General features: G+C 45.3%; 1 protein-coding gene across 6 annotated transcripts in view; it reads right to left on the bottom strand.

The window, feature by feature from the left end:
- SEL1L3 (SEL1L family member 3) overlaps positions 1-15,572 on the bottom strand; it is a 165,595-nt gene that overhangs the window by 83,798 nt on the left and 66,225 nt on the right. For all 6 annotated transcript variants that reach the window (XR_009210535.1, XM_032135992.2, XM_032135994.2 and 3 more), the window contains 4 exons: positions 9,503-9,622; positions 7,258-7,398; positions 3,253-3,315; positions 1,235-1,411 (listed from right to left, as the gene is read on the bottom strand). Coding sequence is in view for 5 of the 6 variants with exons in the window: in XM_032135992.2 (XP_031991883.1) it covers positions 1,235-1,411; positions 3,253-3,315; positions 7,258-7,398; positions 9,503-9,622 (501 nt within the window). In the remaining variant the exon portion in view is untranslated. The remainder of the gene's footprint in view (positions 1-1,234; positions 1,412-3,252; positions 3,316-7,257; positions 7,399-9,502; positions 9,623-15,572) is intronic.

The following is a 15,572-nucleotide window of genomic DNA, read 5'->3' as shown; positions in this document are numbered from 1 at the left end:
CAGCCTCCCAAAGTGATGGGATTACAGGTGTGAACCACCGCTCTCAGCCCTCTTGAACTTGTTGTAGTTCTCTGCATAGCACTGATCTTCACCTCCCCTCCTATTATATATTTATTTGTTTATAGTCTTTTCCATCTGGTGGAATGAAAGCTTCATAAGAGCAGGGACTGTTTTGCCTGCCACTATGTTCTCGGTGTCCAGAAGGGTGCCTGGCACTGGGTGGGTGTTCAGCACATTTTGTTAAATGCAGCAGAGCTCAGGACCAGGCATAGTGGCTCACACCTGTAATCCCAGCACTTTGGGTGGCTGAGGTGGGCGGACCACTTGAGGCCAGGACAACATGGCAAAACCTTATCTCTACTAAAAATACAAAAATTAAGTAGGCATGGTGGCCCACGCCTGTAATCCCAGCTCCTCCGGAGGCTGAGGCATGAGAATCGTTTGAACCCAGGAGGTGGAGGCTGTAGTGAGCTGAGATTGTGCCACTGCACTCCAGCCTGGGTGACAGAGCGAGATTCTGTCTCAGAAAAAAAAAAAAAAAGTGATGTAGCTCAGGTTATTATTACCAACATCAACATTATTATTAATAGAGTGGGCTTCCACTGTGCACCAGGCCAGGTCCTCACTCCACTAAGTGTGTGACCCTACGTTACTTAACTTCGCAGAACCTCAGTCACTTGTCTGAAAAATGGACATAACCAGAGTATTAATAGCTATTTCAGAGGAGAATTAGGATTACATAAGAGGGCACATGGTAGGGTGTTTTGCATGGTGCTTGGCACAGAGGAAATGCTTGATCAACACTAAAGATTGCCATTGCGTTTTCATTATTATTAAAACTGGTCTCACACCAGGCAATCCTATCTGGACTTAGTTCTCTTTGCTTCTAGCAAGATCAGTCTCTGCTCCATCTCATGCTTATTCCTGTCCTGCGTCATCTCCCACTCTTCCCTCTAGCTCAAGCCTCCCTCCTCCATGAAGCCTTCCTGGCTGCTTTGGCCTTCACTGTTTCCCAGCTCCAGAGCTTTGGGTCATGCCATTTGCCACACAGTTGGCACTTGGCCAGATGCCGACTTTTCCTCTTCACTCTCTTGTCTTCCTATGAGACCCTCTGAGCTCCTCGAGGACAGGGACTGTGTCTGGGGTTGTGTCTGGGGCACAGGGTGTACCTTCAACAAATGCTTCATGATCAAGTGACTGACCAGTTGCAGAGTGGGTCTCAAGTGCTACTCACTTGATTCCTTCCAGGAACTCCAGGGAAGATGCCATCCAAATGCAGGACTCCAAGATTGTATGATGCATCTGGGTTCCCCATTTCTTCTGCTTTTAACCAGTACTTTGCTGCTTTGGCGTAATTTTTCTTGAATTTGTGGTAATACCATCCCAGGCCATTGACTGCCTGATGCAATCCCTGAATTTTGGAACAAGAAAGAAATTAACTTTAAAAAATGAAATCTAAAGAGCTCTGGAAGCAATTATTGTGGAAGCATTCTGCCTAAGTCTGAACAAAACCTTCCCTTTCTCTTATTTTGGAGCAGATGGCATTAAAGAAAAGCTAAGTGCTAGAAAACACAAGCCTGCCTGAGACTCTTCCCAGGTGGGTTTCACCCGACTGCTGCTGGGATTCTGCCTTCCATCTCTGCAGCAATGTTAGCCCCCAAATCATTGTTCTGCTCCTGTGGGCTCTTATGCAACACGCCTGTCTACAAAAGGCCTCTGATTGCCCTGCTGCATCAATAGTGCCCTTGAAATTCATGAACGCTCAACTGAGGCCTGAAGCCTGCCCTGACTGGGATGGTTTCTAGGTGATCCACCTGCCCATCTGTTGATTCCTCTGCCCTGAACACCAACACACACTCTATGGGAGGCAGCAGCAACATCCTACTTGCACAGCACAGGTGCTCTGTCTTTGCACAGTATCCCCAGTTCTGACAGGGGGTTCAGGGTCTGGGAGGGGCAGAAGTAGAAGGGGACGGCAGTGAGGATGAGTATCATATAACGCTTTTCAGGCCATGACTATTCCAGATCAATAAAACTGTATTTCCTCATTACTCACCTAAGCTCTGTTGAAATTCATTCAGAATAAAGCACACTAGACATCAATTCACCACTAGGATGCCTACAGAGATGCAAATTTCACAGCTTCCAAGAAATCCCCTCACGGCCCCATTTTAGGGTGCTCTGGAACCAATGACTTCCATGACTACCATTAAGTTACTTTTCTACTTCTGCCCTAGAGTTTCTGTTGGGGTAAGGAGTTGGGGTTTCTGTTGGGGTAAGGAGTTGGGATACGTATCAGGGGGTTCCCTCTTCCTGGGTCATGTGTCCTCTTGACAACACACAGATGGAGGAACAATCTTTTAGGTCTCTTATTCCATGCTCCAACATCCTGCTGTATGCAACTTTGAACTCCTCAAGAGACAAGAATGAGGAAGAAAAATCAGCGTGGTCATTTTAGGAGTCTTCATTGTTAAGGCAAATATTGGCAGCCTTGGGAGGCACATCCAGGTGCCAAAAGGGCTATGAGGTGCCTTGTCAAGGTGTAGATTTACAGTAGTTTCTGCAAATCTATTTATTTGGACATCGGTATGCATGCACATATGAGTGTGCACATGTGGCTGTGCATGCATTGGGCATATGTGTGTATGTATATGTGTGCATGTGTGTGCATGTGTGGGTGGGGGCCCCTCAAAAGCAACACTGTAACCTCCATTCTGTAGAGCTGTATAGGAACTAGCTGACTTGAAGATACCACTTAAATGTAGTGACAAAAGCAAAATAATTCCCAAACCTAGCAATAAACTTAATAAACAGCCCTGTTATCAATGCACAGGAAACAAATGGGAAACGGACATCACAGAGTTAACCTTCAAAGGAGTTAGGCTTCTGGTTTCCTGAATTCAACGGCATTTATACCCATCCAATTTCCAGGGGTCCTGCTGCTTGTTATCAGGGCAGCTCCTGATTATAATTTTAGCCTTCAAACAAAATCAACCCCAATGCTATTGACTGGAAGGTGAATTCAGCTTTTGAATTTTGCTGCCCCCATTGTGGCAAGTTTCTGTATGTATTGTAACTAAAAAGTGACTAATCACTGCAGTGGGGGTGCCGTGCTGGCGACCAACCGCTCCCCATCCCATTTCTACCTTAGGGCTTTGTAGGAAGAGGCTGGCCATTTCCTCTTTTAGACATGCGAGAGCGTGTGGGTGTGTGTGGTGGAACTGTTTCCCTCTGACAATATGCGTGTGTTACCTTGGAAGCTGCTTTCTTCATCAGCTCTAAGGCAAGCCGTCTGTTCTTTTTCACTCCTTGACCCTAAACATTGATAAACAGCGATGATTACAAAGAAAATAAAACCAGACTGCACACATACAGACACATTAGTGTTGGATATAAAATACTTAAAAATAAAACCCTAACTTTCTTCATTTAAACCCAAGCTTAGGGATTTCTATAGGTAGTGTTGTTTCATCATCATCATCATTATTTCGCTTCTATTTGTGGAGCAGAGGCAACAAACCTCAACTTCGCAGCTTAGCAGTAATTGCTGTGTCAGTTGCAACCCTGTCAATCCACAGGTACTGCTGGGGGAAGCTATGAATCAGGTTAAATGAGTTTGGTCATCCTGGATGCTTTCCTCTTGGGATTACCTAATTTGCCAGCCAGATAAAGCACTTTATCTGTGTTGGACAGTCAAGAGTTACCAGGCTGTCGCTTGCAGCCTTCATCAGCCTTGGCTGGGATCTCCAGGGTGGAACATTGTTGCTTCAGAATCTGCTCAAGAACTGGCTCCACAGAAGACAGAACACAGCAGAATCGGTTGCCTCAGATGTAACTAACAGAAACTAACAGGGTCTTCCAGCAAAATCAAGATTTTCCAGATGAGGTGGTTTGTCCACTACAGAGAGACATGGGCTTTGGGGTTCTTGTCACAAGAGAGAAACTCTGTGGAACACACTGAGATGTCTGGAGGACCACTGGGGAGATGGTGGGCTCAAGGGTAGAGTGGAAGGAGGTCCTTGGGTATCTCTTGACATAGATCTGAAAGCAAAGATGCCAGGCAAGGGGGTGGAAGTTACTGTAAACCACTGCTGCTTCCAAACTCAGAATTACTGATACCCCCAATCCCCATGTGCCACACGGGGTCCTCCTGGACTCAGACAACCGTTGACAGGATCGCCTGTGATTTGGATGTGGGAGGGTTTTGCAACAAACACACCTATAAACTCTATTTAAACACTTAGCTCTATAGTAAATGGAAACAGCACTAGTTACCGTTCCTGTGTTAATTAACGTTGGCCAAGCACTGTCTAAGCGCTTCATCGACCCTACCTGAGGTGCTGCTGTTATTCTCATCTGAGAAATGTGCCCTTAGTCACACAATGGGAAATGGGGGCAGAATTTGAATCCAGACAAGTGGACTCCAGAATCCAAGCTTGTAACCGCCGCTCTCTATTTTCTTCTGCCTATTTCAGTTCATAACCTCCTTGTAGGATCCAGGAACCATGCAGCATATTCTTGACTGTCTATCTCTCAGGACCCCAAATAAAACTGAATCCAACTAAAGGTTAAATTACATATGCCAAGTTTCTACTCGACTTTAACTTGCTTATTTAATAAAACCAATGAACTGAAGCAAAGTGGAAGATGAAAATATTTTTCAGAATGGCACCACTGCTTCATTTAATTAGGAAGGAAGAGGAGAGGGAAAAGGACATAGAAGGACACTTGGAGTAACTGGACGGGGGAGGAGACAAACTTTCTGCATTTCTGGAAAAGCATCAGAAAGACCAGAATCACAGAATGTTGGTGCCTGGTTGAAGTATAAGTTTATCTTCTCCAACTCTTATTTGTTTTGAAGAAATAAAATGGGGGCCCAGAGCAGTTGACTTAGCCAAAGCCTCACAGTTAGAGCTGCAGTGACAACCCACACACTCTAGAGTAGGGATGTTTACACTATACCCGCTATTGAGTCAAAAGTGGGATGACTTTTCTTGCACAAAGACGATGTACTCTACACGAATCTGAGTAGTACTGGAAGTTGTTAAATGAGAGAAATGTGAAGACTGGTACATCGTGAGTACTCAGTAACTATCCACTGAGTGAATGGACGGAGGACAGTTGCTGCTGTCAAAGTCAAAGCTTTATCCTCATGTGGCTGCAAGATAAGACGGACTCGACTACTTGGAATGAATCACAGCCACCATCTTGGTACCATCTTTGCATAAAGCCCGATGCCCCCACACAGTCAAATGCACTTACTGTTCTTTCCATACGGAAAGCCCATTTTCAGCGTGGGGTTCTTTCACACAGAATACACTTGAGGAGATCTTCTAGCCACAGGCGGAAATCTTCCCTGAGATGCTAATAAAGGGCTTCCTTCCTCCCACCCAGAGAAAACTTAGCAAGAATGCAGAACCACCCCCCCTCCGCCCCCTGCAAAAAAGCCTTAAGGGGTGAGAGAGCAAACCCAGAGAAGGCATTATGTCACTCTCAGAGTCATTTATTTCTGGATTTGCCTCTCCCTGTAGATTGTGAGATCTTGGTGGGCAGAGATAATGTCTGATTTGTGCCTTTATCTTTGGACAGCGATCGGCCTCCACTCTGGTGGACAGGTGCTGCTCCTCTGTGCTTATTGATCTAGGTCCTCTGCCTTCCTCTCTGTGTATGAGCTCCCCGAGGTCAGGGATGTGACTTATGCATCCATATGCCCCTCCATCTTGCCCAGAGCCTAGCAGTGGTCAGCCCTGAATGGAATGGTTGCTTATTGAACAAATACATGAATGCATTCACATATGGCTCAGATTCAAAACATTTCTATGTTGATTTGACAACTGGAAAGAGAACGTCTGGGACCTCAATTTGGAAACCACAACAACCAATAGGTTTTCAGGCTTTGATAGGGTAGGGAGGGTTAGAAATGTAGCCACAGCCATGGTTAATTACTGAGTGGCCACAGCTGTGTTCTGGAGATGGGCCTGGCCTTGTTTGAAGATGCTTTTACTTTTTGGGGGCAGCTGCTTTCTTTGGGTATGGACATAAGTCCAACAATTTCCTTACCAAAGCCAAAGCTTTTTACTTTTCCAAGATTGATGAATTGATGTCTCTGTGTCTGGGGATGATGAACACAGACTGTGAAGCCAGGCTTCCTAGATCCCAGTCCCAGGTCAGAAATGTACCAGTTGGGTGACCTTGGGCAAGTTACAAAACCTTTCTGTGCCTTTGTCTTCATGTAAATGAACAGCAATCATAATACACCAAGGTACCAACCTCGTAAGTTGGTTGTGAGGATTTAATGCATTAATACACGCAAAGCAGGTAACAACCACTCAATCAGTGTGAACTATTACTAATTTTTTTTTTTTTTTTTGCTGAGATGGAGTGTGGCTCTCTTGCCCAGGCTGGAGTGCAGTGGCATGATCTTGGCTCCCTGCAACCTCTGCCTCCCAGGTTCAAGCAATTTTCCTGCCTCAGCCTCTTGAGTAGCTGAGATTACACGCACAGCCACCATGCCTGGCTAATTTTTGTATTTTTAATAGAGATGGGGTTTCTCCACGTTGGCCGGGCTTGTCTTGAACTCTTGACCTCAGGTGATCCACCCACCTTGGCCTCCCAAAGTGCTGGGATTACAGGTGTGAGCCACCATGCCACGCCATACTATTTTGTATAAAGAACACGGCATTTTACGGTCCCCAAAGTTCACTGGTCCTATTATCTCACTCAATCTGTGGTCATTGCCACTGTCCCACGAGATGAGGTGACTCCAAGGACATACCTGATGGTTGCAGAGGTGGGACTTTCATGCTTGTCTCCTAGGCTCTTCCCACCCCTCTCCTGTTGGCTTAAAACCAAGATCTTTATTTTCATCAGCAGGATTGTTGGGATCCAGCCCAATTACACACTATGTTTAAGCTGTAATTAAAAGAGAACTCTGCCTGGTGGCAAACTTGCAGTGCCTGTGGGGGCTGGCGGCTGAGCGCCAATCGATACAATACGGGTGTCTCCTCCAGAATGCCGTGGTTCTTGCGAAAGCACAGAGAATCCAGGTGCCAAACATAAGACTAATGATTAAAAATGAGAAGAGGGAACTGCTTCTGACTCTGCCTTTTTAGCCAACATCCCTTTCCATCAAGAGTGACAGAAGCACACCTAAGTTTCTTCAGTCATCGACTCCCTGTTTGCCAGCCCGCCCACAAGAAACTGCTCAGGAGTTTGATAAGAATTGCACAATTTTAGCATGAATTAAGTGATTCTTACCTTGAATAGCACAATGGCATAGTCATAGATTAATGCAGGATCCTCCGTCTCCAGGGCGCCCTTGGCATACCACTCAATCGCTGCTTCGGGATTCTTGGCCACACCTTGCTGCCCCCAGAACAGCATCTGGGCCAATCGTTGCTTAAAGATAACAGCAATTTAGAACAATGACTTTTCCTGTATAATGCTTAACACAAGATTTTGAAAGGTGGGAGAGCAAACCTATTTTACAATGTTTTAGATTGAGAACCAAGGATTAGACACACTTTATCTTCCAACTGGAGGCGGGAGCCCTGAATGTGGACTTATGTAAATACAAGCCCTTAATGCAAGCCAGAAATGGTTCGTGTGTGTGTGTGTGTGTGTGTGTGTGTGTGTGTGTGTGTCTGTGTGTGTGGTATCTACTGTACCCAGGACCAGAGCTAGCTGGAACTTCGTCAATAATCAGAACTCCTCAAATGGCACTCTTTTGGGAGGTATTGCCCTTTCTTTTGGCCCAGCGATTGGCATGGAGGTCTCTGCACATCTGTATCATTAGGGCATCCTTCTACAGCACCGATCTCTTATCTTATCATTTGTCTACATGGCTGGCTCCACCTTCAGACTGGAGGCTGGAAGCTCTTGGGAGGGAGGAACCTCAAGATGTTACTTATCTTTGCCCCTGTCTGTTGGCCCCCTAACCCGGCAGAGTTCAGCAGGTCATAGAAGCTGCTCAACAAAGACTTAGTGAACAAAGGAAGAAAGAAGTGCCTATGGTTAGAAAAGTTAATGCAAACTCTGGCACACCCAGGAAACGGCTCTGGCAGAGTCATTCCCAGAGCTATACATTGGAATTCCTTCCTGTACTAGAAAGACTGCAGGCCAGGGACAGATGCCCAGGAACGTGGCCAGAGCAACGTGTGTTAACATTCTATAACACTCTAGTTCCACATGGGTCCCTTATTGTCCTTCCTTCTCTCTGCTTCTCCTTTCATCTCATTCTCTTCCCTTTTCCTCCCCAATACTTATAACTTCCAGCAAAGTATCTCCTGAAATGTGAAGAAGACCCCTATAGAGAGGAGGGAGACCTATTACAGAAGAGCCTCTTGGGCCAGGTGTGGTGAGCCTTCATTCCTGCACTTTGAGAGGCGTAAGCAGGAGAATTGCTTGAGGCCAGGAGTTCAAGACCAGTCTGGGCAACATAGCAAGACCCCATCTCTACAAAAAAATTAAAAATCAGCAGGGCATGGCATGGTGGCACATGCCTATGGTCCCAGCTACTCGGGAGGTTGAGGCTAGAGGATCACTTGAGCCCAGGACTTTGAGGCTGCAGTGAGCTATGATCACGCCACTGCGCTTCAGCCTGCCCAACAGAGTGAGACCCTGACTAAAAAAAAAAAAAAAAAAAAAAAAAAAGCCCCTGTACTGTCTGCTTGTCAACACCTATGACTCCTTTCTTTTTTCTTTCCCTTTCCCATCTCTGGGCTTCAGCCTCCTTAGCAGCCCCAGAGGCTCTTCCCGATGCTGCTGCACTCACAGGGAGCACTAAGCCAAAGCTAAATCCTTCCTGTGGGAAGGAGGCTTCCTCCCGGTGCAATCAGCCTTCTCAGGCTCCCACAAAGGGCTCCTCTTCATAGTGAAATCAAAGCAGGGAAATAGAGAGGGTGCTTCCCCAGCCATCTGCCCTTTCTCGTACCTCTTAAAAGTCCATCCAAAGACAAGAGATGTTCAAGAGACAAGGTTGATCCTTTTGGTCCAACAAGCCATAAATGACTTTCTTTTGTTCTCCTAGCTGAGTTCATGGTCTTCTGGACGCCTGTCTAATTTCCCCTGCACCCCAGGATGCGTCTTGTTTTTCTGTCTGATGGATGCATCAGTGCACCTGATGGTAGTCTTTTGGGCTGGTCATAAATATTGTGGCTTTCCCTTCTTCTGGGTGAGTGGCAGAACTTGAAGTCAAGAGAGGCCACATGATTTGCATTGGCCAATGAAATATCCCACTTGTGGGCAGAAGCATCAGCCAGCTGGTAAGGCACTACGGCCATGGCCTGACTGTGATGGTTTTGGAAACCTCTGTCAGCTTGGACCCTTAAGGGATTGTGACAACTATGGCCTGCCCCTGACAACCCCTACTGGACATGTAGTGTGAGTAAGAAATAAACTGGCATTGTTTTAAGCCACTGAGGTTTGAGATGTTTCATTACTACGGTATAACCCAGTCTATCACGGCTGATAGAATCCCCAAGACAGTAGCCTGCATTTTTACCTGAGCTGCTGCGTTGCCTCGGGTAGCTTCATGCTTCAACCACATAAAGACATCTCCATCTTCTTTGGTTTGTACCTTGAGTATTTCATCATCTTTTAGTCTAATTGTTTCAACATATGCCTGAGAAGGAAGGAGGGAAGGAAGGAAGGAAGGAAGGAAGGAAGGAAGGCAGGCAGGCAGGCAGGTAGGCAGGCAGGCAGGTAGGCAGGCAGGCAGGCAGGGAGGGAGGGAGGGAAGGAAGGAAGAAAAGAAGGAGGGAGGGAGGGAAGGAAGGAAAGGAGGGAAAGAAGGAAGGAAGAAAGGAGGGAAGGAAGGAAGGAAGGAGGGAGGGAAAGAAGGAAGGAAGGAAGGAAATATCCAAATGATATAAGCATGCAAAAGACATGACATTATTCTTAAACCAGCAATTGCTCAAGAAAACCTATATGAATAACTGAAATATGAGGTGTGCCTACAATGACATAAGGTCAAATTCCTTTTAAAGGAATGTATCACATCTTTTATATCTAAACGGTTGTTTGTTCCTATCGAAGTATTTGCCTTGCGAAGCCGAAGTTATTTCCACATCTACTTCTATTGCTCAGGCTTGTTTGGAAGTCCACTTCGTGCCACTGATTTCAGAGCCAGATTATACACATGCAGTATCAAAAAGGCAAATCAATATTTTCTAAGTATAACCTTATTTTTGATTCTAACGTATTACTATCCTGCATGACTAACCTCTTTTATTTTGCAGGTTCTGCTTCAAATATCTTTTGGCTATTTCCAAAAATTAAATCTACCCTGAAAAGAAGAGGGCATGTTAACTCTGAAGATGGAAGAAGGAATGTGGTAGAGGCTTTAAAGAAGAACCCAAAGGGAAAGTTCACAAAATATTTAGAATTTGCACACAGCCTCCCAGGTATCTGACTCCTTTGAAGGAGATAAAATTCATTTTGATGTATAAACTTTCACTGTTTATTAAAAAATCCAGTCCTGTTGTTCCACGGTCTCTCTTTATACATAATGAAGTCACTCTAACCGTGCCATGAGGCGATACTAGAGAGGGCTCCCCATGCCCAAAGCATGCCACAGGCAGATGGTGAAAAAATTGGGTCTGCACTGGTTTGGAAAAGAAGCCCCAGAGAAGAAGGAGCCAGGCCTGATTTTCTTTGTTAGTTAATTAAGAAAAGTATTGAGCACTTTGGGAGGCCGAGGCAGGAGGATCACTTGAGGTCAGGAGTTCAAGACCAGCCTGGCCAATGTGGTGAAACCCCGTTTCTACTAAAAATACATAATTTAATGGGTGTGGTGGTACACACCCCTAATCCCAGCTACTTGGGAGGCTGAGGCATGAGAATCGCTTGAACCTGGGAGGCAGAGTTTGCAGTGAGCCAAGATCATGCCACTGCACTCCAGCCTGGGGGACAGAGCAAGACTCAGTCTAAAAAAAAAAAAGAGTACTGAGAGTCACAAACTCGAGTCTGCAGCCCCGTTCCTCAGAATGTCTCTCAGCTGCCTCTTCTACTGGCCTCGTGAAGCCAGGGGTCCCTTCCAGGGGGACTCGGGGGCTGAGACTTGGGGATTGTGCTAGGCTCAAAACCCAGCCAGTAGCCGTTCCTGCTGGATAGCTAACCTGAGGAGGCCACCAAGTTAATAGCAACACTTAGAATAACGACGGCACTACCTTTTATTGAAACCAACTATATGCTCAGTATTTAAGATATGTGGTTCTTTTTCTTTTTTTCCACTTAATCCTCATAACAAAGCTTCGATCCAGGTATCACTGTCCCCAGTTTACAGGCCAAGAAACAGGCTCAGAGGGTGAAACCATGAACTCCACGTGACACTATAGAGCTGGCCTTGTCGGGTTGGCTTGATTCCAAAGACACAGCTCTCTGGCGCTCGCATGGGATGTCGCCCTCTAGTGAGAAGGCGCTGAAATCCAGTCTGGGCACAGACCACTCTATCTGGTCCATGCTTGGCCAAGCTTATGGCTAGTGTGTATGGAGGGCACCCCATGAGCGAGTGCTTCAGCTTAAACTCCAGGGTACACTGTCCTGGGCGGTGAGCCTGGAATTGTGCTGAAGCATGAACTGCCCTGAGAAGGAGTTCTCAGCTGGAGGTTTTCTGTTCATCTGTTTAGCAAATGAGTAGTGGAGCCTAGGTTTGAACCTGGGTCTTTCTGGCTTATTGCATTGTAAAAAAGAATGGCTAAAAAGTTGGGTGCCTTTGATGTAGCAGATGCCATGCTAAACTCCACTTATGGATGCAGAAACTGAGTCTCAGATAAAGTAACTGGCCCAAGGCCCACAGGTAGTTAGTGATCAGTTAGAATTCAGATCCCCTCAGTCTGATATGAAAGGTGCTCTTAATGTTTTGTTTTGTTTTTTATTTTTTATTTTTGGTTGTTTTTCTTTTTCTCCTTGTTTTGTTTCCTCCTTGAATAAAGACATAACTCATGAAGACACAGTTCCTACCCTGCAGTGATTGATGTTCTTAGGTCTTTCTGTCAGTGATAATATTTCATAAGAACCATCATGGATGATGTGCCAGGCACTGTCCTAATTGTTTTGCCCAGATTGACCCATCAAATCTTTGCAACCTGATAAGACAGTCACCATTAATATCCTCATTTCACATATGTGGAAGCGGAGGCCCAGAGAGGTTAAGTAACAAGCCCAACATCAGATAGTTCTTCAAACTGAGGAGTCAAATCCAAGCCCGCTGGTTGTGGGGCCCACATCCTTTACCTAGCCTTACCATCGTGAGAAGTACTCATGTATCTGGGTGGTGACATAAATGGTGACTGTGAAAAGGAAACACATTTGTCCTTTTTTTTGAGACAGGGTATCATGCCGTCACCCAGACTGGATTGCAGTGGCACGATCACGGCTCGCTGCAGGCTTGACCTCCCTGAGCTCAAGTGATCCTCCCACTTCAGCCTCCTGAGTAGCTGAGACCACAGGCATGCGCCACCAAGCCCAGCTATTTTTTTGTATTTTTTGTAGAGATGGGGTTTCACCATGTTGCCCAGGCTGGTCTTGAACTCCTGGGCTCAAATGTTTGCCTTTTGTTTCTGTGTCCTAACCTGGCCCTGCCCCATCGCCCTGCTGGAGTCACTGAGCTTTGCAGCAGGGTGGGACCATTAAGAGCACAATTTTTCATATCAGATGGAGGGGATCTGAATTTTAATTCACCACTACCTACCTTAGGCCCTGGGCTGGTTACTTTATCTGAGACTCAGTTTCTGCATCCATAAAATGGAGTTTAGCATGGCATCTGCTACATCAAAGGCACTCAACCTATGAGCCATTCTTTTTCACTGTGCAAAGAACTAGAATGACCTAGGTGCAAATCTAGGCTTAACTACTCATTTGCTGTGTGACTTTGGGCAATTTCTGACCTCATAAGGTTGCATGATGATTAAATGAGATTGTTTGTCTGACAAAAACAAGCAATGGAGAAAGGATTCCCTGTTTAATAAATGGTGCTAGGAGAAATGGCTAGCCATATGCAGAAAATTGAAATTGGGCCCCTTCCTTATATGTTATACAAAAATTAACTCAAGATGGACTAAATACTTAAATGTAAAACTCAAAACTACAAAAACTCTAGAAGAAAATCTAGGCAATACCATTCAGGACATAGGCATAGACAAAGATTTCATGTGAAAATGTCAAAAGCAATTGCAACAAAAGCAAACATTAAAAATGGGATGAATTAAACTAAACAGCTTCTGCACAGCAAAAGAAACTATCATCAGAGCAAACAACCAACCTACAGAATGGGAAAACATTTTTGCAACTTACCCATCTGACAAAAGTCTAATATCCAGAGTCTACAAGGAACTTAAACAAATTTACAAGAAAAAAACCAAACAACTTCATTTAAAAGTGGGCAAAGGACATGAACAGACACTTCTCAAAAGAAGACATTTATGAAGCCAACAAATGTAGGAAAAAAAAAGCTCAACATCCCTGATCATTAGAGAAATGCAAATCAAAACCACAATGAGATACCATCTCATGCGAGGTAGATAGTGGTGAGTTAGAATTCAGATCATGCCAGTCAGAATGGCGATGATTAACAAGTCAAGAAACAACAGATGCTGGTGAGACTGTGGAGAGATAGGAATACTTTTACACTGTTGGTGGGAATGTAAATTAGTTCAACCATTGTGGAAGACAGTGTGACGATTCCTCAAAGACCTAGAACCAGAAATAACATTTGACCCAGCAATCCCATTACTGGGTATATATCCAAAGGAATATAAATCATTCTATTACAAAGATATATGTGTGCATATGTTCACTGTAGCAATAGCAAAGACATGGAATCAACCCAAATGCCCATCAGTGATAGACTGGATAAAGAAAATGTGGTACATATACACCACGAAATACTATGCAGCCACAAAAAGGAACGAGATCATGTCCTCTGAAGGGACATGGATGGAGCTGGAAGCCATAATCCTCAGCAAACTAACACAAGAACAGAAAACCAAACACTGCATGTTCTCATTTGTAAGTGGGAGCTGAACAAGGAGAATACATGGACACAGGGAGGGGAACAACACACATTGGGGCCTCTTGAGGGGTGGGGGGAGGGAGAAGATCAGGAAACATGTGAATGTATGCTGGCTTAATACCTAGATGATGAGTTGATAGGTGCAGCAAACCACCATGGCACATGTTTACCTATGTAACAACCTTCACGTCCTGCACCTGTACCCCGGAACGTGAAATATAATATTTCTTTTAAAAGAAGATTGTTTGTGAAAGAGCTTAGCAAAGTGCCTGGGTCATGGCATACTCTCAGTAAATGACAACTCATCATTTTTTAGGGCCTTAACTCATACTAAAGTGTAAATGGCTAATTGCTGTTTAGAGCGTTAACCTTGTTGGTATTTGCAGTTTAGTACAACTCAAAGCCTTAGGTTATGGGGATGAAGATTTAAGAGAATTTTATGCTTTAGAAAACAGAAGGACTAGAACTGGGGGAGGGAGTGTTGGGGCCAGAAATAACTTAGGGAGCTCATCCTGTGTGTTTGTCTGTACTGGATTGACTTATCTGTGCTGTAACAACATGGCAGGTGCAGACCATCATGGCTCCCATGTTACGGGTGAGAAACAGACACAGAGGTGAGCAGAATGATCCAAGAGTTCACACCCAGTGAGAAGCAGACCCAGGACTTGAACCCAGGCAAATCTGGCCCTGGAGCCACCACATGCTGCCTGCCACACCCAGGCGGGGGTTGCCTTCTCCATAGTTCTGGGGTCACTACGATAGCAACCAGCATCACATCGTGGTCACATTCCTGAGGCCGTCTGTGAAACCAGACCACCTATTAATACAAAGACTTCTGAGGCAGGAACGACCTTTAAAAGGAAAGTGTTCAGTTGTCCATTCATTCAAACAGTTTTGTGGGCAGGAAAAGCCGGGAAGAAGCTGTGGACTGGAAAACAAAACAAAACAAAACACTGGGCGGGTGTGTGGGGTAGGGACAGAGCTGGTGGACACTGGCAGGAACCAAGCGTCCCAGCCTGACCAGTTCTGGGATCCTCCATGGCTTCTGGGTTTTCATTGTTGTTACTGTTGCCGTTTTATAAAATCCATATTTCTAGAATGAGCAGCTCAGAAGTTCGTATCTTAATACTGCTGACCAAGTCACAGGAGGCCCAGTGTCTGGAGACAAAGCAATCCTCAGACCACCTAGGACCAAGCCCCAGAGAAGGCTCCACACTGTCCTGGGGACGCTGACACGCCTTTCATTCCAGTCAGCCTGCAGGCCACAGAGGGCAGTGCTCACAACATATCCTGTGTGTGTGTCATCAACTTCAGGAAAGGTGAAGGCTGGGGCGCAGTGGCTCATGCCTGTAATCCTAACAGTTTGGGAGGCTGAGGCAGGCATATCACTTGAGCCCAGAAGTTTGAGACCAGCCTGGGCAACATAGCAAAACCCTGTCTCAAATTAAAGAAAAAAAATTATATATGTGTGTGTGTGTGTGTGCGTGTGTGTGTGTAAAATTTTAAAAAATAAAATAAAGAAAACCTTAATCAATACAGTAAGTGTGGCCAGGTGCTCACA

The sequence above is a fragment of the Hylobates moloch genome, unplaced genomic scaffold, assembly GCF_009828535.3.
Source record: "Hylobates moloch isolate HMO894 unplaced genomic scaffold, HMol_V3 SCAFFOLD_17, whole genome shotgun sequence".
Lineage (NCBI taxonomy): Eukaryota > Metazoa > Chordata > Mammalia > Primates > Hylobatidae > Hylobates > Hylobates moloch.
Note: the sequence above shows the minus strand (reverse complement) of the source record. Positions and strands in the feature narration are given on the sequence as shown.